Genomic DNA, 25,132 nt, shown 5'->3' with positions numbered 1-25,132 from the left:
GCTCCAAAGAATACCTCAAACTTTCTAAGTTGGCTTGGTCAGTCGGGCTAGTGCAATAGCAGAGATAGGATACCAGGTTAGAGGGCGTGGACTTTACCCCCAGGGGTCAGGTTGACGCCTAGTTTTATGTTCTTATCTGTGTTACTTTGCTAGGGTTGCCATAACAAAGTTCTATGGGCTGAGTGATTGGGGTTCAAGGTCAAGGTGTGCAGGCTTGGTCTCTTCTGAGGCCTTCCTCTCCGGCTTGGAAATATTTGCCTTTGCCCTGTGTCTTCGTCTTGTCTGGACACAGTTGATGATGCATCTGATGTCTCATTTTCTTGCTCTTTTTATTTTATTTTATTTTTTTTTTTTTTTCGGACAGGTTTCTGCGTACTTGTGCTTTCTGGAGCTCACTTGTAGCCAGCTGGCTCGACTCCAGAGATCCGCCTGCTCTGCTCCCGAGTGCTGGATTAAGCGTGCTGCTCCCTCTTTTTAAAGATGTGATATCCAAATACAATTACATTCTGAAGTACTGGGGCAGGGGTCCCCAACATAGGAATCTTGAGAGGGCATAGCTCAGCTCGTGACATTATCTAGACACAAGAAAATATCATGTAGGAGGATGTCCAGATGTGAAGTGATGAAGTTCTGAGCAAGGCTAGTGCTGAGGTGGTTCAGATGAATGACTGATGATCTGAGAGGCCTTGGAGATGAGGCCCTGCTTGAGTCTTCAAGCAACGCTGTGCGATTTGACATTCCAGCGCTGCCATGCATCATCTCTGAGCTTTGGGTGAGCTATTCAGTCCCCTAAGCCTCACTTTCCTAGTTAGTGCTGTTGAGTGTTAGAGAAGGCTTTGGGGTCAGCATGAGGGGAGAAGCAGGTGTCATGTGGTGAGCCAAGACGGAACCATTATGAAGGGAGAGATGCCAGGCGCAGTAAGCGTGACAGAGTGTGAGGTGGCAAAGGAAAATCCCCACGGATGTGTTCAGATCAGAGGGAAAGTTAAGTATAAATAGAGGCTAGTTCATCCCTTGCGTTCCGGACATGAACTTTGGGAGGGGGCGCACTTCATTCTTCTCTCTTCATGGCAAGCTTCCTTAACCATGCGGTTTGAGGATGAGGAGCTGGGGAGAGATGGGGACACACTTAATTTTGTTTCTGACCCAAGGAAGTAATCACTATGAAGACGTGGAAGCTGCTGTGTGGCTCAGCTACCAAATGCTGTTTGCAGAATATAAACGCTGGTAGACAAGACTGTAGGCTTGCTCAGCTCCTGACCTGGGTGTTTCTCCAGCTTCGTCTTCGGTGGTCATTATGCCTGGGTGCCCAACACTTTTAGGAGGGATGTCATCTGATTCTTCTCAGTACCTCAGTTGGCCTTGCACAGGAAAGATGCTCACCATTCTGTTTTTAGGCTGCATCCTGACAAATGAGGGTCTTCCTAAACAGAAGTCATCATTCATGTTGGAATTTGGGGGAGAAAATGTCTTATGGGAGTGTTCCAGAATACTTGTAGCTTACAGGATTTCAAGGATATGGATTTTAGCCCTGTGTTTTCAGATATGGGGATTCATTGATTCATTGGATATCAACAGATTCCATATTGAATTGAATTAAGGGCTCGGGTTGGGAGATTATGCTGGAAGACTAGACAGAGCCCATGCCTGTGGGCCTTTGTATCCCTTCTGAATGTAGCTGTCACTTTGAATCTCTCGGTGGCCATAGTCCCTGTGGACATAGTCCACACTAGCTGTTGAGCTCTTCTCGACACTGGAATCCATTGCATTCATCACAACCTGAGGTCAAAAGGGAGTGCTTCCTTCCCTCAAAGGGTCTAGCATGGACTTGCGGGCCTTCGCCAGTGGTTCCCATAGTAACTGTGAGGACCTTGGCTGGTCTTTCCCCAACTGGAGCTGGTTGGTCAGTGTCATTGTTAGACTGTAGAAGAAATAAGATAGAAAGTCTCATAGGAGATTTTAGAATGTCGGTCCTTTCTGCGTATGCAAGACTTGCACAAGATCAAGGCAGCTAACATCCCAGCGTGGATCTCCCAGCACATGAAGTCTTACAACTGTCTGAGGAGCCACTGGCACTTGGTGGCTGCTGGGAGGAGAGTCAGTTTTCTTCAGGGATGTTGTAGCTGGAGTTTTCTCCAGTCCTGCCTGGCCCACGGTCAGGACAAATCTCTCTCACCAGCCAGTCCCACAGCTGCTCAGACCCAACCAAGTAAAAACACAGACTTATGTTGCTTACAAACTGTGTACGACCATGGCAGGCTTCTTGTTATCTAGTTCTTCTATCTTAAATTAACCCATTTCTATAAATCTATACCTTGCCACATAGCTCGTGGCTTACCAGTATCTTACATGTTGGTACTCATGGTGGTGGCGGCTGGCAGCATCTCCTGTCTCAGCCTTCCACTTCCCAGAATTCTCTTCTCTCCTTGTCCCACCTATACTTCCTGCCTGGCTACTGGCCAATCTGTTTTATTTATTAACCAATCAGAGCAACACATTTAATATACAGAACATCCCACAGCAGGATGTGGTCCTGCATAGAGTGCCCATGCTCCAGTACAGGTCCTGCACCTGAACACATGCAGACAACACTGACTGGCCATGAAGTCAGAGGTGGGGTGACAGGGAGGGGGGGGAATGAGAGAACAGGAAGTTGCTGAGAGAGGAAAGAGAGGAAGGGATGATAAAGGAGAGAGTGGGAGTGGATTGAATCGAGACATGCACATGTAGGAATATTAAATATTTAATAAAAATGTAAGTCCTTTGAGATCAGTAATGTAATTAAAGTTAAAGATTTAATTTTTTTTTTTTAAATTTAAAAATGTGTTTGCACCATGGGCGTGCATTGCTAAATTCAACGGAATGAGTTGTGTATTTACGGTGTGGCAAGCATGTCCTGTGCCCTTCATGTGTGTTCTCTCGGTTTCCAACTGGATGCTGTTCTTGTTCCCTTCAAGTCCCATCTTATAGATGAGACACAGAGACGTTGAGTGACCGTCTTAGCAGTACACAGCTAGTCAGCAGGGTAGCCAGGACCACCACACCCAGAGCCCCCAATCTGAGGGGCAGTGCTGTGTGCTTTTCTCAGCCAGCAGGAAACTGAGGCATGGATTTGTAAGTGGTTTTCCTAAAGCCAGCGTTAAAACCCCACGGCTTCTCCAAGTCCTCTGTGAGCCGGTGGCCTCCCGGAAGCGTGGATGTTGAGCTCTGTTAGTAGCCGTGGGTGTGTGGGTGAGCTCTGCCTCTGCTTGTCCTCAGGCCTGGCTTGGTTTGGGGTGGGGGAAAATTAGACAAGAATAATCTCCAAGTGGATCTCTGCGTTTCACTCCTCGTGTGTCTCTCTTGTTGCAGACCTCACCCCCACCCACCACGACCCAGTCCCCAGAGAGCACCATGGATGCCTCCCTGAAGAAGGAGAAGCCAGCCATCCTGGATCTGTACATCCCTCCCCCACCTGCTGTGCCCTACTCCCCCCGGTATGTGAGCCCCCATGTCACAGGGGGATTGGCTGTCCCTGCATGGCCAATGCTGAGCCAGGAGGCCACTTTAAATGACAAGATCTGACTCGCTGTGTGGGACTGCGGGGCTGGGTCTCACTTCGTGGGGCTTGAAAATCACACAGTTGGATGGGGGCCCTTTAAGAAGGAATGAATCCCAATGTACTTGACTTGTGAAAAATTTACAGAAGTCTGTGCTTTGGGGGCCTCGGAAGCAGCTGTTTGGGGGGGGTGTCCCTGTAGCTTAAGTTATGTCAGCTCCATGATAAATTCATTTGTAGGGAGGAAGCTAAAAGTTATTTGTGTGAGAATCGTTAGAGTTGTTGCCTGATTTTACCAAGAAAGATGTGTGTGTGTGTGTGTGTGCGCGCACACACACACATATATACACACATAAACACAGGTACACACACAGGCACACATATAAATACACAAACACATGGACCTACACAGACACACATACACACGGGTGCGCACACACATACGTATGTAATAGTCACACATGTATACAGACATACACACAAACACATAATACATGTACATATACACTTACACTTGTGCATACACATACAGACATGCACGCATAATACATACAGACATGTATACACATGTACATACACAGTACATATACACACAAAACGTACACACACAAACTCACAATACACACACCTACACACACACACACACACAAACATATCTACATATACAGACACATATACAAACACACCTACTACACACACACACACAAACATATCTGCATACACAGACACATACACAAACACACACACACACACACACACACACACACACACCACAGCACTCTGAAAAATGGTGATGTGTTGAACCGTCTGTGAGCAAAATGAGTGTGTACTTGTGATATCAATCCTTGCTTGGTGTCCTAACTGGTGGCGGTGCAGCACAGTGGTTACAGGAGGGACAGTGGCGGTCGAGGGGTGTGCTCCAGGCTTCCTCATGGTGGCTCACATACCGACCCATGCCAGTGACACCAGAGGATGTCTCGTTTATTCAGAGTACACCGAGTGAGGGGCCGGTGACCCCTTGGCGCCAAGCAGACTTGGTTTTGCCTCTGATACCGCCAGCGTCTCACTCACCTGGTCAGACACACACTGGGACCGACGTCTTCTGCGTCACCAGGCAGGGCTGGAGCAGCGTCTGTGCAGTGGGCGTGCCCGGCTTGTTTGTCTTTTTTGTTTGTTTGTTCATTTGTTTTTGTTTTTTTAAGACAGGGTTTCTCTGTGTATCCCTAGTTGTCCTGGAACTCACTCCGTAGACCAGGCTGGCCTTGAACTCACAGAGATCCACCTGCCTCTGCCTCCCGAGTGCTGGGATTAAAGGCGTGTGCCGCCACCGCCCAGATCATTTGTCTTTGTTTATCAGGGTTTTTGCTGCTTTTGTGTCTCTTGCCTGGGGACCGAGCGAAGTCGCCCTGTGGTCTCCCTTGACTTACCCAGAAGGAATGGCAGCATGTAATGATTTACCTCAAGTGTGGTGATCAGAGATGTCTGGTAGCTGGCGGGCCTCTTCCCCGATTACGGCGTCCTGTGGCGTAGACTCGGAGTGGGTTAAAGCTGTAGGGGGTGTTGTCTCTGCACATGGAGACCCCAGAACCTCACAGGCCACCGAGTGGGTCACTGTGTCCGGAACTGTAGGGAGACAGATTCTCCAGCCCCCGACCCTGAGTGTTCTCTGGGCTTCCGTGAGAGTGTCACAGGAGTTCTGGCAGGAAGGATGGGAAGGGAGCTGGGATGTCCAAACCCCTTTATGGGAGACACATGGTTGTGCGTACACACACACACAGGCCACCAGTGAGCGCCTTCTCTGGGGTGTGAGACATGCCAATGGATACAGAGACACAAGTTAGGAGTCATGAAAGCCTGTGAGTGAGGAGGTTATAGGGTGAGTTCAAACGGTAGAAGAAGATTCTGAGAAGGTGAGGGGACATAGGCAGCAGGCTCACCTGGGGGTGCCACTCACCGGCTTCCTGACCCTCTTTATCTGTATTTTGTCCAGTGGGCTTCTACTGACTGCCTTACAAAACTCACCAAACGCAAAGAAAGAAAACTGTTCGTCTGGTAACTTGGGCTCAGGTACAAACTGAGTTCTGCTATAAGCATAATGAAATTTAAGGAGGATTAAGATAGAGTTGCTGATCCAACTTAGTTTTTTGTTTGTTTGTTTTTTTTTACTGAGTTCAGAAATAGTCCCCCTCCTCTGGTTTCTGGGAAGCACTCTCTTCAAAGCGTTGGAAGAATTTTCAAATCTAACAACTTCAGTACACGCCAAGAGTCTTGCTGGATCCGGGCAATGACCCTACTCTTGGTGTGAGAAAAATGGTGTGATAGCCCACACGTGAGGTGCTGACCCCTGTTGCGAACAGGACATTCACCCAGAGAACAGGATGTGGGCAAGGCAGGAGCTGTGTTTTCAGGGAGCACTGGTCCTGTGTAGACATGCGTGGACAGGTCATGGCTTCTGTTCTTCAGCTGTGTGTGTGTGTGTGTGTGTGTGTGTGTGTGTGTGGTGGGTCTGTATGTACTTGAAGGGGCAACCTGAGTTGAGTAAAGTAGTGCTTTCTCTCCAGTGGGAAGGAGCTGAAAGTCACCTGTGCCCATGGTACCTGGGTTCCTGTTGTTCGTTCTTCGTCAAGAGAGCTGGTCTGTGAGCTCTCTAGTCACCACACACTGTCTTCCAGGGACGAGAATGGGAGCTTTGCCTATGGAGGACCCAGTAAGAGTAAACAGCCGTTGCCTGGGCGGAAGGGTGCTGAGTCGCCTAACTCCTTCCTGGACCAGGAGAGCCAAAGATGCAGATTTACCATCGCTGATTCCGACCAGTTGCCGGCTTACTCGGTGGGAACCAATATCCTCCCCGCAAAAATGAGAGGGAAGACGCCATCCTATGGTAAGTTCTCCAGGGTGCCCTGCTGTCCCATTTTTACCTCCCCACCCCTTCCTTACTTGGGGCTCTGGCACGAACTTGGCAGCCTCAGAAGGTGATCCGAGGAAAACATAAACCTCAGTGACATTCTAGGTATGAGCCCTTGATTCATGTGGCCAGAGCAAAGCCCTGTTGAGTCATTGCTCAGCCTGGCATCAGAGCCCAGCAGGGTGAGCTCACATTACAGTTTTAACTGGAGCGCTGGAGACCCAAAGGCTCAGCGGTGGCTGGCACGCCTCTCTGCCCTAAGTGCTTTCGATGTCGACGTGGGGCTTTAAAAATAGTTTGATTTTAGAATTTGTCGCTGCTTCTATTTAAGTGGGCACGGTTGGGAGCTCAGTTATAAGTGAAGGGAGGGAGTGTCTTCAAGTTGGTAATTGTCTCTAACCTTGCCTCTCACCATCTGGTCTCTGCAGGCAAACCCCGGCCTCTGTCCATGCCCGCAGATGGGAACTGGATGGGGATAGTGGACCCGTTTGCTAGACCTCGAGGTCACGGGAGGAAAGGTATGTCTCATCTAAGCAAGCCAAAAGCGCGGAATGGTGTCAGAAGACCCAGGCCATCCCATCCCTGATTCCTCAAGAAATGAGGCCCAGCTTGTCATCAGTAAATCAGGCCTGCTGAACGTTGCTACAATACGGCTTGTTTCCAGAGTGGAATACTGTATCTTCCTAGAATCTAGTCAGCACTGTGGCTTTTTAAAAGTCCCTAGACATAAATGGTCCACTTTTTAAACAAGTCATTCAGTAAACATCCTTAATTGCATGTTTTTTTTAAAGCTTGATTTTTGATGAACATACAAATCGTCTTTAAATTATCATGGCATAATTACTGAAAAATTGTTTTTAATTCATCCTGTAATTGGTTACTAGTTATTACACCAGTCTTTAGGAAACATCTAAAAATATTTTTATATGCTAGGCACCGTTGTGTGTGCCATTAATCCCAGCACTTGGGAGGCAAGGACAGGCAGATCTCTACAGAGTGAGTTTCAGGCTGGCCAGGGCTACACAGTGAGGCCCTGTCTCAAAAACAAAACAAAATTTTTACCTATTTTTGCTAGACAGGCTCTGATTACCAACACTGGATGGAAATTATAGCATCACCTCAGAAATGTTGAAACAAAGAGCCGTGAGGCAGTGTAATGTGGGCTGTGGGCTGAAGGAAGAATAAACTCCGAAGGCCTAGCCTTCCAAGTGGGTGACTCCCAACATCTCCTAGGGAAACCATGTCACCTGCGTGCTTGGATCACCTGGATAACGCTAACCTGGATTTCGCTAACACGACAAAGGGACAAGATGCCAGTCTCTGGGTGTCAGATGTTCCTGGTGTGCAGACGGAAGTCTGTGCAGCCGTCAGCAGGTGGCAGGCTGGCCTTTGTTTAGATTTAAAACGTTAACATCTTCATCACCATTCCCTGAGCGTGGATCTGGCCTGCTCTCCTTCATATCAGGAGAGGTCTAGTGTAGGGATTGGGGCTTATGAGAACTTCCTGACGACTTCAGAAGTGACGATGTCTCTCTACACATGGCCACTTAAGAAATAAAATAGCAGTGTTTCTGGGATGGAGCCCTCCCCTCTGGGGGGTGAGCATTGTTCCCGGGATGGAGCCCTCCCCTCTGGGGGGTGAGCATTGTTCCCGGGATGGAGCCCTCCCCTCTGGGGGAGTGGCAGTGTTCCCGGATGGAGCCTCCCCTCTAGGGGGTGAGCATTGTTCCCGGGATGGAGCCCTCCCCTCTGGGGGTGAGCATTGTTTCTGGGATGGAGCCCTCTCCTCTGGAGGTGATGATGGCTGAGCAAGGCACATCTATGAGTCTAGCAGAATGCCATTAGGGGTCATTTTACCACTATATATTTTTCTTTTTTTAGACCAGTAGTATTTAGTCCCGTCCCCCCCCATGTGCTGCAGGCCCCGCCCACAAGCAGCTGGGGAAGTGGGGGTAGAAGCACACTTTGTCTTTGGTTTTTTTTTTTTTAAGTGAAGTTGTATGTAGGTAAAAAGGTTCTGGCTCTGGTTCCGCCGGGCCATTGTGTTTCCTCTTGGGTGCTAGAGCAGCCAGCATATATTAGCTGCTTCATATCACGTGACCGACAGACCCGACAGAAACAACTTCAGAGAGAGATGTTTCCTTGGGCCACAGTTTCCGTCCCACGGTGGGGGAGGCGTGGCAGAGTGGCTCTGTCTGTGGCAGGAGGAGCACAAGGTGGAAGCTGTTTACGGGGTGATAGACCCCGGGAGCGGGAAGCTGCTGGAGCTAGCAGAGGAACTGTGGCCTTCAAAAGCTAACCCCTGATGACCTTCGGCCAGCCGGTCCCACCTCCTAAAGCTCCCCAGTCTCTCAAGCGAGGCACCAGCACCAAGAGCACAAGCTCCGGGGGGGGGCATTTCACAGCCGCACCACAGCCCTCCCCTGCCTCCTGAGCTCATTCCGTCTTAGAATACACAAGGCATCCACGCAACCATCGTCTGAGGGTTCCAATACTGTTAGGAGTTCAGAGGTCAAAGACTCTGGGACTCAAGGACAACTCTCTTAACTGTGAGTTAACATTCCAGACCAACACAAGATGAACTCCTCATCCAGAATGATCTCAGCTGAATTGCTTCTCGAAAGCCTGAAAGCTTAATCAGCTAAAAGCTAGTTTCTGGTTTTTACGCCTTATATACTTTCTGCTTTCTGCATCACTCCTGGATTAAGGCTACTTCTGAGATTAAAGCGTGATTCACATGCTGCTATTCCAGTGTGCCTTGACTCACAGAGATCCATGCTCTGAATGCTAGACTAAGGCGTGAGTGCCACCATTTCTGCCTCTATATCTATGGCTGTTCTGTTCTCTGACCCCAGATAATTTATTAGATGCACAATATTTTGGGGAACACAATATCACCACAGGACCACTCATTGTGAGGTGCATCTGCCAGCCAGGCCCTACCTCCCAAAGGCTCCACACCCCCCCCCCCCAACACAGTGCCAGCCACTCAAGAGCGCACAGTCAGGACACGAGTTGGTGGCGTGGAGGTGGAAAGGTTTTGACATCTTTTATTTAACCGTAAGGCTCATGGCCAACCTCCGGTGGTTCTTTTTGCAAACACTCCTGAGGCAGGTCAGGGGGCCTTGCAGGGAAGAGAGCTGGGTATGTGTTTACTTATTGGGTGCTGTTAGATCTGGGGGTTCTCGTACTCACAGGCTTGTGGGCTTTGTTTGGAAACAGGGGAAGAGGTCCTCTGCCGCTACTTCAGTAATGAGCGGATCACACCCATCACGGAAGAAAGCGCCTCGCCTGCGTACCGGTTCTCCAGACCCACAACCGAGCGTCACCTGGTGCGAGGTGCGGACTACATCCGAGGGAGCAGGTGCTATATCAACTCGGATCTGCACAGCAGCGCCACCATTCCCTTCCAGGAGGAAGGGCCCAAGAAGAAATCAGCCTCCTCATCTGCCAAGGCATCTTCTGGGGAGCCTTCCCTGCTAGTCAGCTGGCTCACTCGCCTCAAGCTGTTGACTCACTGAGGCTGCCCCACCAGCCTCCCTGCGGCCGGCCATCTCCTGCTAAGCAAGTGCCTTCTTCCTCAGGGGACAGCTGCTTCAGACTCCATCCCCAGTGCTCCAGGCGACCTTACTTCATTCCATGGTGTTTTGTTTTTTAAGGTTGCAGGCGGCTGGCCGTTCCTGGAGTTTTGAAGTCCTTGGTGGGGCATCTGATCCAGAGGATCTCAGGTGCTGTTGGTGGAGGCAGAAGGACGGACGGATGGACATGGCGCAGCCTGCTCATTTTTGCCGCCTCATTGTGGGAACGTGGAGACATGCTCTGTAAATTGTGCATTGGCCAGACAACTTAATGTCAGGAATTGGCAACATTGTTCACTTTTGTTTTCTTCGGCAGCAGGGGACTAAGGTTGATGGCTTTTGTCACATTGATGTGTTGGTCTGTGGTCCAACTTCTGTGTCTGAAGAAGCTGAAGGAGAAAACTGTTTTGATTTTTTTTTTTTTTTTTTAAAAGCTATAGACCATATTTATAAGTGTGGCCGCGTCCACGGCAGAGTGGCGTGGTGAGTGTGTGAGGCTGTTTGGAGCAGGGCTTTACCTGTAGGTCAGCTGTTACACACGGTTAGCCCCCCTTTTCTGTAACAATATCCATTTAGGTGAGCCGGTACGGACTCTTGAGCACCCTTTGATGGGGGGGTGTGGTGAACACAAGAAAGTGTGTGCTTTTTGTGAGGGGTGTTGCAGTTGTTCTGTGAGTTTCTGTGAGGGAAAGAAGCTATATGGTTTGCTGAGAGCCAAAGTATCATTCAGGAAAATGAAGCAACAAGATTTAGAGTGATGAGACATTGGTCAGTTTACATTATTGACCTGTTTGATGTCTGTCTTCTGGAAAAAAAAAAAAAAAGCCTGCAGCCCTTCCCAGTTGTACACATTTTGCTGATTAGAAATATCTTGGGAAGCCTCATGGTCACTGATTTTCAACTAGCATCAGGTATTTTGAAAACGTGTGTCTGGATATCAACTCTTGTCTAAACCGAATGTACCATATTTTGCTAGAATGGATAAGCCCCTGCCTTGTTAATTTAAGTGTTTTAAATAGAGTTGTATATTTTTCTTACTCTTAGCCACATGTAATTGAAATATTTCTGTTTTGCGTCATGCGTGAAACCGAAGAAAAAAAGAGCATTCAAAGTGTTTTCAGATCTGCAAGTGACCACTCTGGCCATCGCCAGCATGGGCACTAATATTAAAAACCGAAATAAATCCTCCCAAGCATTTTTTGGGATTTTATGAATTTGTGGTAGTGGCACTAAAGAAGCAAATGTAAACGGAACTACGGAAAAGGAATTTTCCAACGTGTTCTTAGGCAGAGCTCTTGCCAGGCCTCCACATACTCTTCCACAACACTGGGATTGTCCACTGACCTGCCTGAAAGGCAGCTCATGAGTGGATCACTGGGCATAGTGGGCCCCTCCCCCATCTTAAATGCCTCTGGCGGGATCGAGAGACCCAGCATCCACTTCTCTCAGTGTGATTGGGTTCATACCAGCATTTTCCCATCAGTGTCTGGGGGGAGCTTTGAGAAGCTAGTGTGTTGGGTGGGAGTCACAGATGACGCCACAAACAGGGGATGTAAGGATTGTGTGTGTGATTCATCTTGGTACTTAACCCCCAGCATATGGGCAGGGTATAGGAAAGGGCCTCCGGAGGCAAGGAAGGAGCTGTGTGGGAGAATGGGGGCGGGGGGCGCGCTGCTAGTTTCCTGTTGGCCTGAGTTGGCTCTGCCCAGACACAGTGCCTGTTTTAACCCTGATCTAGAAGAGGGTTCTTCATAGTATAGTCCCAGCTGCTCAATGGTGTACGCAGCTTTGGAGGACATGGCTAGTGGTGTGGCCCTTTTCTGTGCAGAAAACATCTCTTCTGAATTGAACGACCGTTCTAAGAATGGATTCTCAGAACTCAGACTTAACTCTCTGCGGTGTTCAATTCAAATTATTGCAGCAGATGGTACCTCCCAGGCTCTTCCTGGAAGTGCGGTGGAAGTCCAGGGAGAGGTCTGGCTTCCTCTACAGTCTCCACCATTTGTTTTTAGAAATTGTGTTTTTATCTTTTTTTTTTTTTTTTTTTTTTTTACCTGATTTCTGTTTGAGAACTGTATTGCTGCTAAAATATTTTACAAACCTTTACTTTTGAAATACGTAAACAATAGGTAATAATAGTTCCTCAAAATGGGGCTGAGGAGATGTGTCAGGGAATAAAGAGCTCGATGCACAAGGGAAGCTCGAGTTTGGATCCTCAGCCCCAGCTCGGATCGCTGCAGCTGTGGCGACTGCCTGTGATCCCAGCACTCTGAGGCAGTGAAGATGGAGGGTTTCAGGATAGCCTGGCCAGCTAGACTAGCCGGAGTCTGAAGTTCTGGGTTCAGTGAGAGATCACTTCTCCATATGTAAGACGGAGGGCAATCCAGGGAGACGTCCGATGTCAGCCTCTGGTCTCCATGTGCATGCATGTGCACCTACACACACACATGCATACATGCAATTAAAAAAAAAAAAAAAACTTCAAAATGAACGGGCACTCCTGGGCTCAACAGTTAGCCCTCTGTCAACCGTGACAATGATTTAACACAGACGGTGAAGGATGGCAGAGCAGCTTAAACTGGTAACTCTTTAGTCTGGTCATACCCAACCCAACACCATCCCCTTTCTTAAGAAAAAAAAATGCTTTTTGTTTTAAATTATATTTTATTTTTTCAAAAACAATCTTTAAATTTAAATTAAATACATTGATCATCTTCTCCTCCTCCTCCAAGTTCTTCAAGATCCTCACCCTCCCCACCCAACTTTAAGATCTTTCTCAAAAAATAAAAGCCCAATACAAAAACAAAAGCTCCCAAACCAGGAAAACAAACTAAAACCACACTCAAAAACCAAACAAAAAACCCCACCAAATGGTAACCAAGAAAAACGCAGACACACACAACCTGTGGAGTTCATGATATGTTGGTCAACTACTTCTGAACATGAGGCCTGTCCTGGAGTGGTTGCTATACCTAAGGTCATTCTATTAGAGAAAACTGATTTTCCCTTTCCCAGCAGGTCTAAGTGTCAGTGGCTAGGTTTTCATTTATTCACTCACTCATTCATTCATTCATAATAAGATAAAACTATCACATCAAAGTTGGACAAGACAAACTTTGTGCCAGAGTCTAGCTCCAGCAGGGTTCTGAGCCACAGGACAGAGGTGTGAAGTTGGGCATGGCTTCTGCCAGAAAAGAGCCCAAGAGAAGGGACACGAATCAGAGACCCACTCATTTGCACACTGAGGAATCCCATAAAAGCACTAAACTGGAAGCCATTATAGATTCACAGAGGTCCTGGTGCAGACCTGAGCGGTCTTAGTTCATATGAGCTCTGCTCATGTTGATTTAGAGGTTGTTTTCTCAGTGTCTTCCTTGTTTTAGAACATCACTACAATCACCAAGTGAAAATCGCAGATGATAAAAGATGCACACATAAAAGCATTTGGCAGGTAGTACACTTGATGTGATGTTACAGCTGAAATGTAAACATTTATGTAAAGATGTAAATGAAATATTTCACTATAGCATGACTATATATTTATAATCATATACTAAAGCAAAGTACATGGTCTACACACATACATAGCATAAAGTCATGATCATAGGGCCTGGAGAGATGGCTCAGCAGTTAAAAGAGCACTGGCTGCTCTTTCAGAGGACCTGGGTTCTGTTCCTAGCACCCCAATTGGCAGCTCACAACTGTCTGTAACTACACTCTCAGGGAATCTGATGTCCTCTTCTGCCCTCCTTAGGCCCTGCATGTACATGGTGCACAGACATGCAAAACACTCATAACATTTTTTAAAAAGAAAAACCTCGTGATCGTGGTAGCTATAAACAAAGCCTAACACAGGCCATTTGATGATGACAGCAACCCAGTTTCCCAAAAGGTGAAGGATTCCAGATAAAGTCTACAAAACTTGTCTACGACACCGTCATACAGAGCTCACTCTGTCCCTGGCACTGTTGAGATAACATCCATGAGTTGAGTACCACGGTCACTTCCGCTTTTCATCTGAGGGCATTGTCCAAGAAAGTGCAGCTGGTGGTGGCAGAGCTGGGATGAAATCAGGATGGTGTGGCTTCAGAATCCTCATTCATCATCACTGCTGTGCGAGCGTACTTCAGTTTACAGAATAATTGCATTCCGGATGCAAAACCCAAAACACTTCAAGCCTGAGCTAAAAGTCCTCCGTGTGTCGGCATAAAAAAAAATGACGTCACGGACTCAGATGGTTGTGAACGGGATTTGCAATGAATCGAGTATTTAGAAGGCAACCAAAAGTTGTGCTGTGGGGCTAAGTTTTTATTGTGAGGGACCCGGTCTGCTGGCTTCTTGCAGCATTCATGACCCCACCTGGTAAATACAAGTAGACTGGCCATTAACATGTCCGCTTAGGAAGATTGCCCCTAGGGGGCAGCACCACCCATTTCAGAGCAAATGGTTTGAAGGGAGTCTTGTGTTGTTATTTAGTGTCTCACTCGATGTATTTGTCCCACTTTCTGTCTGCTGTTTTCTGTTCACTTCTTTCTCAATCCAAACTGAAGTTCTGTCACCTATTGTGTTTTGTTTTTATTTCCCCCCAAAAATGCATTTAAACACCTCCAATTTTCATTCCCACCATCTTCCAAAACCCCTATGATCTATTTTACATAAACACAATTTACATAGACACACCCAAGAGTCTTGAGGAAGTACATATCTTCATTTAAAGTTCTAATATTGCCAGCAATGGAGGAACCTCTTGCGGCCTTTTGCCAGCCCAGGGTGCATTAGGAAGAGATGGGGCCCTTGCTTAGATGTCCCAGGGTGCATTGGGAAGAGATGGGGGCCTTGCTCAGATGTTCTCACCTGCTGTGCATGTGTTTAAATAGCACAGATAACTGGTTCATATTCTCTCCTAGCCTGTTAAAAAACAAATGGCCTCTTTCCTTTGGGGTGAGGTGAACCCAAGCCATTTCCTTGGAGATTGTATGTGAGTGACATCTTAAAAGAAATTCATATACTTCTGGTACAGCCACTCTCTGGCTTGGCCAATGGTTTTGGTATTCACTTCGAAGGTTACTCCATGTCTTAGTCAGGTTGGGCTTTGCCATAACCAAGTATAGAATTGGACCGTCAAGGCCAAAGTGCTGACTGGTTCAGTTCTGGTTTGCACACAGCTTTCTTGGGGATGGGTGGGTAGGGAGTGAGAGGAGAGAGAGCAAGAAGAAAGGAGAGAGGAGAAGGAAGGAGGGAGGGGGCAGGAGAGAGGAAAGGAGACAGAAGAAAGGAGTGAAAAAGAGAGCAAGAGGAGAGAAAAGAGCACACACCAACCTTCTTTCAAGGGTACTTTTAAGGGCTTACCGCCTCAAAGCCTCACTTCCTGGCATGTTCTCAATGTGGCTTAATGCTTCGGTGCAGGAAGTTTGGGAGGGGACGTGGGGACATTCTATCATGCATTTCATACTTAGCAGCTAGAAGAGGAACATTTTAACACCTTTTTATGCAAGATTGGCTTGAAGAGTACCCTAAACCTGACCTTTCCAATGTACCTTCAAGGACATGTAAGGCCTTGTGTGATGAACCAGGGCTAGAAGAATCCAGCAGAGGTTTGGTGACCTATAGGGGCTTACAAAATGGATTCTATAACTTGTATTTTTAGGTTATGGAGTTTGTCCATCTTCTTTCTTAGAAATTATATTATCTGGAAAGGTTTCATTTTCTGTTTTACAGGGATTCTATTTATTTGGGTTTAGAAGTATTTTTAGAAGTGGGCTTACATCACAAAAGAATGCCTAGTGTGAAACTTAATGGAAGTAAAGGAAAAAGTGATTTAAGTCACATAGAAGTTTGCCAAAGGGCCTTGTTTTTTTCCAATTTTAGGCAATGTAATCTATCCTGATTTCTATTGCTTTATATTTCTCCATCCCTATAGAGGAAAAACTTTTCTGCTACATTATTTCTCAAATAATGACCAATGGCCTACCTACTTGGAGAACAGAGATTAAATTCTTTTTGGACCTAGCAAAAATAATGCCACATATGCAAGAGGCTGCATACCATGTAGTCTTTGAAAACCTTTGGGGCTCTCTGTCAGGATGCATTCACATGGTGTAGGCCTCCTGAGGTCTCGGATTCAGGCTGTGCCCTGATAGGCCTGTGCATCTTCTAAAAGGTCATGGCTGTTTCTGAAGCTCGTCTTTTGAATGGACCCTGCTGCAGGCGGATGACTGATCTCATGGATGAGAACATGAGAGGTGATGTGTGATGGAAAGTGGGTGCCAATCCGACATTCTTGTTATACTTTGGGGAAGGCAGCATCCAAGCAGCACCTCAGGCTTGTTTTGAGGGAGTCCTCTTCCCTGAGTGTCATGTTTCTTTGAAAAGTTGTGGAACTGAAGTCACGGGAGAAGATTGGAAAAGAGACATTAGGAGATTTTACAAAGCAAGGAAAGACAGTAAGCCCTGACATCTTGGGGGTGGTGAGAACCTCACCCCTCTCTCCTCCCAAGCTCTCTCTTTCCCTCTCCCTACCTCCCTCCTTGCCTCCCTCCCTCTCTCCCTCCCTTCTTCCCCACCCCCCAGATAAGTACAGATGTTCTTATGAAGGATTGCTATAAAGGAGAAAAAAATATCAGGAGAAAAATACTTAAAAGGAGAGGAGGAATGTCATTCTACCGAGTAGATGTGTTAAATGGGTTTATAATTTAACTTTGCTATTTCTTCGCTATTTTGACATATCTTGGTTGGAACATTTTGATGATTTAAGAAGCATCAAAGCTTTACAATTAAGTTTAATATAAAGCAATATTGTCTGTGAAGTGAGAAATTGTTCTTTTCATTTCATGAATGTCAGGCTCTGTTTAAGAACTGCATTCCATTTTTCCTAAGTGAGGTTGTGCCAGGATAAGAGAGGAGGAGGGGCTTGGGAAATTAGCATGGATGTAGAAAGCTTTGACTTTTGGAAATTGGCATCAGGGAACCAGAAATAGTTGAGGAATTGGCTTTTGAAGTCAGACAATCCATCTCATGCCACTCACAGACCTTGGTCTTGAAGCCGGTTGTTTGTCTCTGTCCTGCAGTTACCTACAATGTGGAAGTGATTCTAGAGTCTACGGCCTGAGCTGCCTCTGGTCACGTGACAGCAGTAAGGTCCTTTGTCAGGAGCATCTAGATGCTGACTCTTGTCTTGCGGTCACAGCAGTGTGTTTTCATCTCAGCCTCTAGTAAATGAAGCATTCAGGGCCAGCCAACAGGGAATTACTCACCGTTTTGTCTCTAACCCACAAAATAATACCCTTGTCCACTGCCGTGGAGTCTGTGGCTTGGCTGTGTGGTTGTCCCTGGTACATATCTTTGTCACTCAGATGCTTGGCTGAGTCAGAGCCCAAGAAAGGACGACAGTCTATGATTGGACACACTCTGAACACTGGAGTTCTGTTTGAACCATGGGCTTGGCTTATCCTCAGTTTATCTCCCCCGCCTGCCAAATTCCTTCATCAGTTATAGATGAAAACAAAAGAAATCTGAGCCTGGTTCCCAGTCCTGGAGGCTGTTACCACTTTGCTACTCCTCTCTGTCTTACAGTGGTACCCCAAACTCATTTTTATGTTTTTAAAAAAAGGAATAATGTGGAAAGGCAAAAGGGAAAAGAAACCAGGAAGCCGATAAAGGAAGTAAAGAGTGGCTGTTGATCTGCGCTCCTTTGTTTGGTTCGCTACGCACTGTGTGTGCGTAGCGGTCAAGAATCTGGGCATGCGCAGTTTCAACCACGCTGATAGGACGCTCAGCTCAGCTATTGCGGATGCCGAGGTCCCTCTGTTGACTCTGGAAGGGCTTTTGTAAATGGTGACTGCCTATAAATCAGTTTAACTACCTGTGCCACTGGATTGGGGCAGGGCTGTGGCCGTACTTTTTATATGGTAACTTTTTCTGTCCTTTCCTTGCTAGAGGGTTTCATTTGTGCCCCGTCACCCGTTAGGCGGAACCAGATGACTTGGAGTGTATTTGACCATATTTCACGGGTAAAACCCACAGTTTAAACAATGCAGCCTAATAAATTACAAATGCCCCAAGACAGAAATAATTTTTTTATTTTATTTTCTCCCCAGCAAAACTCAAGCCTGTTCTTCGTTCTGTGTTCCAGGTGCACTTTGTACTGATTATTTCCATGAACTCTTTACCTCCACTGGACCCCTGGTGCGGACTCCCCCCCCCCCCCCAGGTCTGATATTATTAGTTTCCGGATTCGCCACTGTTAATCTCTACTAACCAGGGAAGGCAAGGGTGACATTATGACACAGCTTGGCTCTGTGCTTATGGACATGTCAAAAAGCAGCAAGAGTCAGCTGGTATTTACGCCGGTGGCCATGTCAGAGGAGCAGCAGGTGGCGATTGAAGTTCAAGGTGCCAGCCCCCCAGGAGGAAACTCTGATGGGTCAGTCTTAGACAGGCAAGGCCCTGAGACCACAGACCACAGAATGTCTTTTGCTTCTGCTGTTTGTCCCTGCCATCTTCCTCTGGTATCCAGCATGGTGTGAATCGGTGTAGGGAGATTCCCCACTGCCTGTGATGTAGTGTGTTTATCTCATGGAAACATCCTGTTCTACTGGGCATTATCTGTGGATTATTATGAAGATGATTCCCTAGTCTAGTTGATAATAATAATGATAGCTTATGCAGAGTTTTGGTGAATAAAAGTAAAACAAGGAAGGGTCATACAGCTAGAACCCATGAGTTTCTGTTGAGGAGCTGTATAGATTGTGACTTACTTAGGTTAATGATTAAGAAAAACAACTGAGTCCCAGTAGCCCAGCTGGCTTAAATTCTTTTAATCTTAATGCTGGGAGATGTGTTCACAGGTTACAGAGTACATCATAGTTGAAACAAAGCTTTGAAAATAACTTAAAGTTAGACTAAGATGTTTTTGTCAAATAGCTCTGAGGTGAAAAACCCAAAAAGATAATCTAAAGTTTTAGAAAGGCGCATAGTTGAGTGAGGAACTCATTAAGGTCACGGAACAAGAACAAAGCAGTCCAATTATTACTAGCTGACACATTTTTCTTGCTAGGATTGGTTGATAACCAAAGGTGATGAATAATTCCTTACACCCATTTCTGCCCTCAATCTCCTGATATAAAAAGAACTATTGATGCGTGAATATGCACCCTAAAGATTTAAAGTAGAGCTGATTGATTCTTTTTCATATATAAAAGTTTAGATTTGTGATTGCTTTATGATTCCTCATAAGATTACCTTTCAAGATAAGTAATAAAGTAATTGGCCCTTTCTTTGTAGCTGCAAAATGCAGCCTGCCAGTAAAAGACCAGACCGAGAAGAATACCTTGCTTGCCTGCATGGTTAATCTATATATAACAAGTTGCTTGGGTATAAATGTATGTGGGGTCTTAGGATAATTTGGTTTTCACCCGTAATACATAAAATGTTTAATCATGTAAGGGATATGGAAACATGCTGTTTTTTACTGTTTGTTTTGTATTCATTGTAATCATTCACTTGAAAAACGGAATGTAACCACATCATAATTTTCATATTGCCTGAAAGATTTTGCTGGGGGTATATAAGCTATAAGGGAAAGAATAGAGATAGAGTTAGAGAGAGTTAAAACGAGTTAGAAGGAAAACATCTGGAATGAGAGAAGGGATAGAGAATGCAAAGGAAGAATAAAGAAAAGGTTTGAAGGAAACCATCAAGAGAGTATGCAGCCGGGCGGTGGTGGCGCACGCCTTTAATCCCAGCACTCGGGAGGCAGAGCCAGGCGGATCTCTGTGAGTTCGAGGCCAGACTGGGCTACCAAGTGGGTCCCAGGAAAGGCGCAAAGCTACACAAAGAAACCCTGTCTCGAAAAACTAACAACAACAAAAAAAAGAGAGTATGCAAGTGTCTATTTCCCTAACCTCCCACAGATAGAAAAGTCTTAGTTATATGCCAAAACCATGGATTCATTTCGAGCCCTGGGCTATCTGGAGGCTGGTCTCCCAGGCAACAATACATTTAGATCAGGAATTAGAAGGACCTTTAAGAAGGAACTAAAGCCAAGACCTTCCAAGGCTTAACTTTCCCTTTTACTCCTCAGGCACTTAAGTGAATGGAAGAAGATTTAGGCTAATGGTCTTTCAAGTACTGCACTTTACTTCAAGGTGTGACTTGCCATTTTCAGAATTCTGTTATTAAAGGAATGCAGAAGTTGCAGCCTGGCCCCGAGGGAGTTTTTTGGGGTTTGAATTGACAACATAAATGCAAATGCCCGAGTGTGAGATTTGCTGTGTGTGTTAGTTCTAACGAGGAACTAGTTAAATTTAGTTGATGTGTTTTCCTTAAATCCTTGGCCTAACACTTGCAGATTCACCCTTAATCTGAATCTTAATGTAGGGTAATCTGGACCCAAGAGATACAAGTATACACACAAACACTAAGTTTTAGGGCTGGTGAGGTAGATGAGTGGGTGAAGGCACTTGCTACACAAACCTGATAATAAAGGTGGAAGGAGCCAGGCGGTGGTGGCGCATGCCTTTAATCCCAGCACTCGGGAGGCAGAGCCAGGAGGATCTCTGTGAGTTCGAGGCCAGCCTGGTCTACAGAGCAGAGTTTCAGGACTACACAGAGAAACCCTGTGAAAAACCAGAAGAAGAAGAAGAAGAAGAAGAAGAAGAAGAAGAAGAAGAAGAAGAAGAAGAAGAAGAAGAAGAAGAAGAACAACAACAACAACAACAACAACAACAACAACAACAACAAGGAAAGGAAAAAGGTGGAAGAAGACACCAACTCCAAAAAGTTACCCTCTGACCTCCATATGTCCCCCCCCCCGAGTGCTTGTGCACACATGTACAACACATACACACACAATTTAAAAAAAAAAAAAAAACAAAAACAAAAATCCAAGGCTTGTTCCTGGGAACAAGAAACTACACCGTTGAAGTTTTCTAAGACTGAAAGTTTAGTTTTAATAGAATGGCCTCTGCTCCTTGCTACATTGGACTCTGAATAGGGCTAATCGACTTCCTGGTTATAAGTAAATAATCAGAAATTCTGTACCTGTGAACCTTACACTCTAAAGGGTGATAAATACCAGGAGAGGCTAAGCTATGATGCAATCCAATGAAGAAAAAGAAAATGAAAAGGAAGACAATTAAATAGACTCACTTGCAAATCGTGTTTAAAGATGTTGATTATTGCCAGGGCTCCACTTAGTTGTTTTTCCCCAATTCATGCTTTATAGTGTTGTTATCAAAAGCACTCTTGTAGAATTAGCTGAGAATGGAGATGACGCCTCCCTCATTTCATGGGGACTGAGATTGAATTCTATTCTGGGCAGTGGAAAATCGTGCGTGCTAATCAGAACGCTGTGCTGCTCTTTTCCTGCATGGAGAATGTTCTCCTCGAGCTTTGCTGGAAGCTCCGTTCTCACCCTGGGAGTCTGCCTTCCCCTGGACTTCGCACCTGTGGTTCTTGGCTTCTGCTCTGGTGGGTTCATGAGGCAGCTAAAGAAATCTTATGATTTCTCCAGTTTGAGCCTTGTAGGTGACATCCATGCCATCCATTGGGGGGTGTTTCTAGGATGGGGGAAATTTCCTGGGCAATTGTAAGGATATACAAACAATGCATCCCATTGAGCTTGTTATTTGCAAGCTCTTGATATGTTTGGAACCACATAGGGAGATGTAAATATACTTGGCAAGAGGACTTGGAAGAGAATTGGCAATGACTGATAGCTTTCCTAAGGGCTGGGGAAGACCCCCTTTGGTTGGATTTTTCTGTTGTTTTGTGTTCCACTAATTTCTACTCTTTATTTTCTCCTTTCTTCTACTTCCTTTGGTGACAAGAGTCACCTTCTCTTCCTCCTTTTTGACTCGTGTTTGGCTCATGCTCTGACAAATGGTTTCAAAATGTCGGTTTTTCCCCCACATCGAAAGTTTATATTTCCTCGTTCAGAGTCCACATGGGTGTTCCAAGTTGGGTGACACTCCAGAGTGGCCTTTCTCTAACAAGGGGGGTGGTGTGCTTGGGATGCTTCTTTTGGTTTCCCTGATTTGGAGCTATGAGGTTATCCTGCCATCTCCAAGGTTGGCTTGGGGATGGGCTGTGGGAAAGGTCATGCAATCTCCCTGGCTCAGCAATGAGTGTCACTAGTGGACCTGCACAGAAGGACGAGAAAGGGACGTTGGTAAGATCAATGGTGTCTTCCATATTTCTCTACTTGAATACTTACTTCGTAATACGTATTTTTAAAAATAATAGCCAATATTCTACATTTTCCTTGAACTGTTAACTTTTGGCGTATTTCCCAAGGTGATATTTTCACTATCATTCCAATCTAACTAATCTTTTTTTTTTGGGGGGGGGGATGCATTGAGACAGGGTTTCTCTGTGTACCCCTGGCTATTCTGGAACTCCCTCTGTAGACCAGGCTGGCCTTAAATTCAGAGGTCTCCCTGCCTCTGCCTCCCAAGTGCTGGGATTAAAGGTGTGTGCCACCACTGTTTAGCTCAATCTAACTGATCTTAAATTCCTGTTACTATTTATTCTTGGATTCACATACCATTTCAAAGTTGATATATTCTTATTACCCTGGTATAGGGAAGGATTTTTTACATACATTCATGCATATGGATGTGTATGTATTATGATAAAATGGATTGCTTCATTCAACTACCCTAAAGTGAGGAACCTCTTTGCATCAAAAGCTACCTTAAGAAAATGGATGAAGCCAGACAGGCAGAGGCAGGCAGATCTCTGTGGGTTTGAGGTCAGCCTGGGCTACAGAGCAAGTTCCAGCACAGCCAGGGCTATCCAGAGAAACCCTGTCTTGAAAAACAAAACAAAACAAAAAAGATGAAAGCTACAAATTAGAGGAAAAATAGAAATCTTAAGGATTAGCATCAGGAGTATAGAAGAAATTCTTCCAAATAACCAAGCAAGAGGATAACAAATCAACATAAAAGCATCCAGAAACGCATTTAATAAAATGGCCTGGAGAGAGACCACAGGGAGATGCTGGTTACCGTTAATTACCTAACTGATTTACCACAGTCACTTGGAATCCCTTTGGGGATGTACTGGGAGAGCATTGAGACCTGGTATGCAGATATGCAGTTAAATTATCATTCAATAACCTTATACCAGATGGTCCAGCCACTGCATTCCTAAGAGTATATGTGTTGGAAAATACAATGCAAACTATCTGAGATAGAAATGCTAATCTATGAAGAAATGATTTATTTGTTTACTTATTTTTATGTGTATGGGTGTTTACCCACATTTAAGTCTGTGCACCATGTGTGTGCAGTACCTATGGAGGCCATAAGAGGGCATAGAACCTCTTGGAACTGGAATGACAGATGGTTTTGAGTTGCCATGTAGGTGCTGAGAATTGAACTCAGGTCCTCTGTAAGAGCAGCCAGTGCTCTTAACCATTCACATCTCTCTAACCCCAGATAATCTGCAAACTGGTCTCCTAAAAAGAAAATGGCATTCTTGCAATGCCTTTTGGGTGCTGGTAATGGCCTGGTTTCCTGGGACAATCCAGTCCAATCATGCATAAAGCTTAGACCCCATTTTGCTGCTGCCAGGGGTGAGAAAGGCTGAGGCTTTCCCACCATGGATGCTGACCTATCAGAGTCTGCTCTGCACCCAGCTGAGAATGTACTCTCTAATCATACCAGGAGAGAGGCAGGAGCTCCTAAATTACCCTGATTAAAATCTCTTTGGGGTTTAGATAACTCTTGGATTCTAAGGTCAGGCTTCCATCAGATTTCCATTTAGTGGCTTTTGATGAAGCTGACACCAGGGACCTTCATTGTTTCTGCTGCTTCTTCTACTCAGGCTGTCTGAAAGGTTCATTTCTTCTGTGGTCCGTCTTAGCATGCAGTGTCCACAACACATGGTCTCCAGGAGCTCTGTGCTCTTTGGCCATTCACCTTAGTTTGTACAGCACAAACCAGTGTCCACCAACAAAGGAAGGTTTACATTGTGGTATATCCTTAATGAAATATTCTACACCAGAGGGAAAGGAATGCCGTTATACACCAAAGGGATGAATTGTGTTCACAGGAAAAGTAAGCATCAGAAGGTGATATACTACAACATCCTTTAAACATCCAAAACTCACAAATAGATTATTTATATATGGCATATTAATGAAAGGCTACCCTTAGTAGGAAGGTTATGTTTGCTGAGGACGCAGCAAAGGGAGGGGTCCGCAGGAACATAACAAGCAATTGCATCACACACACCAACCTCTGAAAGCTGAACCAGCACCAGGGACAAAGCCACTGATGCTCTATTTTGAAGATTCAACCCCAGGGCAGCTTGGGTGAGAAATGAAGAGAAACAAAAGGACAGACAGAGTGAAACAGTGTGTTATGAGCTGAGTTGAACACAGATGTCTTACCCAATCACTCTGAAGGAAGCTGTGCTTGGAAATCGGGTTTTTAAAGGAGTACTTAAGTCAAAATGAAGTCATCATTGTTGGCTCAATCCAATGAAATGATTGCTCTTGTAAGAAGAGCGCATTGGAGCACAGCTGTGTGTGTGTACGGAGTAGAGGCCGTGTGAAGACAAATGGGGGCACTAAACACATGGAGACAGGAGACCCCGGAACATTGGAACCCACAGATACCTAGATCCACTTCTAGCTTTAGAATCGTCAACAAATCAATTTCTTCAGCTAAGCTACCCAGTCTGTGGGACTGCGTCATGGTAGCCTAAACACATATAATACAAAGGTAATACATAGTTTTGATGGCTACCACTTCAAAACAAACCTTGCAGAGACTCAACTGTGTCCCACCGAGTGAGACTTCTGTGAAACATTACAGAGTGGTCGATGGGATTGACATTGGAGGGGAAGGGTTGTATTCTCTGGATGTTTCCCTTGCCTGACCTCCCACTGGTGAGTTTTTTCAAGGGAACTTGACATCCGTATACTTATACATGCTGCTTAGCTGCTGTAATGGCTTCTCAATGCCAGTGGCTGTGCCCAGTAATGTAGCCTTTTATCAAGCCCACTAATGACAGAAGACATTAGAAACTCTAGATGCACAGGTAACTGGCATGGCTTCACAGTTAACTGTTGTTATTTTTTTTTTAAACTCTTTGCTTTTTGGG

General features: G+C 45.7%; 1 protein-coding gene across 1 annotated transcript in view; it reads left to right on the top strand.

Moving 5' to 3' along the window:
- Cnksr3 (CNKSR family member 3) overlaps window positions 1-11,218 on the top strand; it is a 97,333-nt gene extending 86,115 nt beyond the window's left edge. Inside the window, exons 10-13 of the mRNA XM_028854051.2 lie at window positions 3,352-3,476; window positions 6,211-6,419; window positions 6,872-6,961; window positions 9,666-11,218. Coding sequence (XP_028709884.1) covers window positions 3,352-3,476; window positions 6,211-6,419; window positions 6,872-6,961; window positions 9,666-9,964 — 723 coding nt within the window. The 3' untranslated portion in view covers window positions 9,965-11,218. The remainder of the gene's footprint in view (window positions 1-3,351; window positions 3,477-6,210; window positions 6,420-6,871; window positions 6,962-9,665) is intronic.
- The last annotated feature ends 13,914 nt before the right edge of the window (window positions 11,219-25,132 follow it).

This window comes from Peromyscus leucopus, chromosome 8a, assembly GCF_004664715.2.
Source record: "Peromyscus leucopus breed LL Stock chromosome 8a, UCI_PerLeu_2.1, whole genome shotgun sequence".
Taxonomy (NCBI): domain Eukaryota; kingdom Metazoa; phylum Chordata; class Mammalia; order Rodentia; family Cricetidae; genus Peromyscus; species Peromyscus leucopus.
Note: the sequence above shows the minus strand (reverse complement) of the source record. Positions and strands in the feature narration are given on the sequence as shown.